The following is a 2,767-nucleotide window of genomic DNA, read 5'->3' as shown; positions in this document are numbered from 1 at the left end:
ACACACTCACAACACTCTCCTATCATTATTATTATTACTTAGCATCCGAAAGCACATTTATTAATTGTTTTTAGATGTTTTTATTTCTTGATTTTTAATGGTTTGAAAATACTTTTAAAATATATCAATTATAACAAAGTTAGCATATTTTATCAAATACATGAATTTGAGCAAAATTAGTTATAATTCTATAATGTTATTAAACTCGCATAATCTGCAGCTATCAGGGTCAGTTTCTTATTTACGAGAAAACTACCATTTCGGCACATTTCTTTTTCGGGTTCGGGTTCACCTCTTTAACCTTCCTCCATGCATAATTTTGTTTGTCGCCTGTTTTGTCATTTTCACAATCAAGCTGATTTTGGTGTCTTTCGCATCCAGTTGAAGCTGCTGCTTCCTCTCCTGTTCCTGCTGTGTTTTCTGTTCCTGCTTTAGATTTGCATTTCTTATTTTCAACATCATAGTCGCAGTTGATAGCTGCGCATCCCGCTGCTGTTTTGTTTGGTAGATTTTTGCATTTGATTTGTTCCTCTTGTGTTTGTTTTTTGGTGGGTATTGCTATCAGGGGCTGGTTTTTAGCCGCTGCCAACAAACCTCCCATGAGCAGAAGGCTGACCATCTGATGCTCTATAGCCTTTATTTTTGCGATGAATGTTGTTTGCTATTTGAATATGTCAGACGCCGCTTGCAGCTCTTTCGCTGCGCTCCTCTTCTGCTTAGTCCAGCTTATTTCTTTGTTTCTTGCAATGTTTTGGCGTAGTTTATGCAAACACCTTTACCGCCAGCACTGAGTGGGGTGTTGTCACTGGTGCAGTTGGCTTTAGTGCCGCCAGCTAAAGCATGAACACCATAAATTGTGTTCCGCTGGTCGTTGTTGCTTGTGTAGTCGGTGAGCTCTGCCTGGGCTAACCAGTTAGCTCCTAAGTCGCTGTAAAAGTTTGCCAGTGCTTCTGCTATTGCTGATGGTGATGAAGTTTCGTGCATGCCTTTAGTTAGGCCGGCACACGCTGTGCTAACTAGCTCCCATCGTGTGAAAGCTTTGACCTTGCTGCCACTTTTCGTTGAAAGGTCGCCCGTACCGGCTGTTATAGTGGCGCCGCACGCTTGGTATCCGGTGTTGCGTTTAACGGAGCAGATGCACAGCATCTCCGTGACTAAAGCATCCGAAGCCATATTTTTTGCGTCGTCGGCGTCCTTGCAGGTGTCGTCTCTGTCCTTGTTGTCCGACCACGGGATGTTTTTAGCGCTTATTGGTGGGGTCACCGCGTCTGGTTTAGTTATGTCCGTGTTGGCCGTTGTGTAGCCGCGGCCGAGGATGGAAAATGCCAGCTGCCGCCGGGCTTCCGTGCGGTGCTGTTCGATTTTGTTCGCCAGATTTGAGGTTGTAGCAGCTATCAGCCACGCTTCATTGGCCAACGATGCAATTTGACGTCTGATGGGTGGCAGTTGTGGTTGCTTGAAAGGGTAGCCTGTTGTCGCTGAAATAGCCTTGGCGTGGCTACCTTCACCTGCTATTTCTTTGTATGCTGCAATTAATTTGTTTAATTTTTTTTGCCGATGCCTTCGAAGAGCTTCGCTGCCGGACTCCCAGGTTTAAGGATGGCTTCTGCATTTGGATAGTTCTGAGTATCTGATACGATTTTGGTTTGGTTTTGTGCCATAAGCGTAGCGTTCAACCTTATCACACAATCTAATATAGAATGCATTTGAGCTTCTGCGGTTAGTGGTTCGCCGTTAGTTTCTTCTTCATTTATTAGCTTGGGTTCTGGGGGTACTAGGTTTGCAAGCTTGTACAGTATGCAAACATCCTTAAATTCCTTCTTGTCTTCGCCTCTTCTTTCCGTTTTTAGGATAGTGATCACTAGAAAGATCGAAAAAACCTGTCGTAAGCTGTTAAATGGCATCTTCTGCTAAAATTGATGAATGTGATGCCAAATCTGTTCTAGAAATGAAGGTGCTGATGAATTACGGAGCGGTCGGTAGTGGTGGCTGGTTTAAGAGAAACTGCGACGGCGGTTCCTGCTCGAGCCAAGAGAAAAACAAATTTTACAATAGTTTTTTTTGTATAGAAAAAGCTGCTTCGTGATTCCGTTGTTCGTAGCGTCGCAGGCAAACTGGACTTGGTGAATATATGAAAAATATCGGTGTGACAAAGCATTGTTGTTCAGGGGTGTGAAACTAATAGTTAAACATTTCTGCATAATTTTGTGTTTAGTAATTCGATTCTGAAAAGTGAGAGTTCACTGCCAGACTTCGATTACCTTTAACATGCAAACTCCCTCCATGTTCTATATATTATCAAAAGATTTCTTCTGCTAATGCTGGTCGTAACTTCTGTCTTGTCATAGTGCCCTAGCCATGAGTAGTCCGCCTCCTTAATATGATGAAAAGCGATAATATCTGTGCTTCTCCAAGCTTTATGTTTCAACGCTTCATTAGCATGCATGAAATAACGACAGTCCTGCATATCCACAGTTAATAAACCCTCAAATTTCAATTTACTCCTTATGACTTCGCCAACCATAATATCTTCACTCAAAGCTCTGAAATCAATATATTTTTCGAAATTTCTGAATTTAATTGGTGATTTTACTAAGTTTTTCAAAGGTTCATAATCAACAATTGCAATAACTACATCCCTAGATAGTGTGGACGCATAACCTATTGTATGCCATGTAATTTCATCACTAAAATCTTTAGGATAACCAACAGCCCTTCACATATTCAATTTCTTTCGTAGTAATATTTCGAGTTATTGCAGACACAG

The 2,767-nt window shown here is 41.7% G+C and overlaps 2 pseudogenes across 2 annotated transcripts in view; both read right to left on the bottom strand.

Moving 5' to 3' along the window:
- Positions 1 to 215: 215 nt before the first annotated feature.
- On the bottom strand, positions 216 to 1,829 carry TEOVI_000030900:pseudogene (annotated as a pseudogene). The gene is given in 5 exon segments: positions 216 to 290; positions 293 to 739; positions 742 to 1,536; positions 1,538 to 1,567; positions 1,569 to 1,829. Coding segments are annotated over 5 exon segments (1,608 nt in total).
- A 533-nt stretch (positions 1,830 to 2,362) lies between these two features.
- TEOVI_000030800:pseudogene overlaps positions 2,363 to 2,767 on the bottom strand; it is a 693-nt pseudogene continuing 288 nt past the window's right edge. The window contains exon 1 of the mRNA in view: positions 2,363 to 2,767. This exon is cut by the window's right edge and continues 288 nt beyond it. Coding sequence covers positions 2,363 to 2,767 — 405 coding nt within the window.

Source organism: Trypanosoma equiperdum (genome assembly GCF_001457755.1).
Source record: "Trypanosoma equiperdum strain OVI genome assembly, contig: ctg_147, whole genome shotgun sequence".
Lineage (NCBI taxonomy): Eukaryota > Euglenozoa > Kinetoplastea > Trypanosomatida > Trypanosomatidae > Trypanosoma > Trypanosoma equiperdum.
The sequence above is the reverse complement of the archived record's forward strand: the minus strand, read 5'-3'. Positions and strand labels throughout refer to the sequence as shown.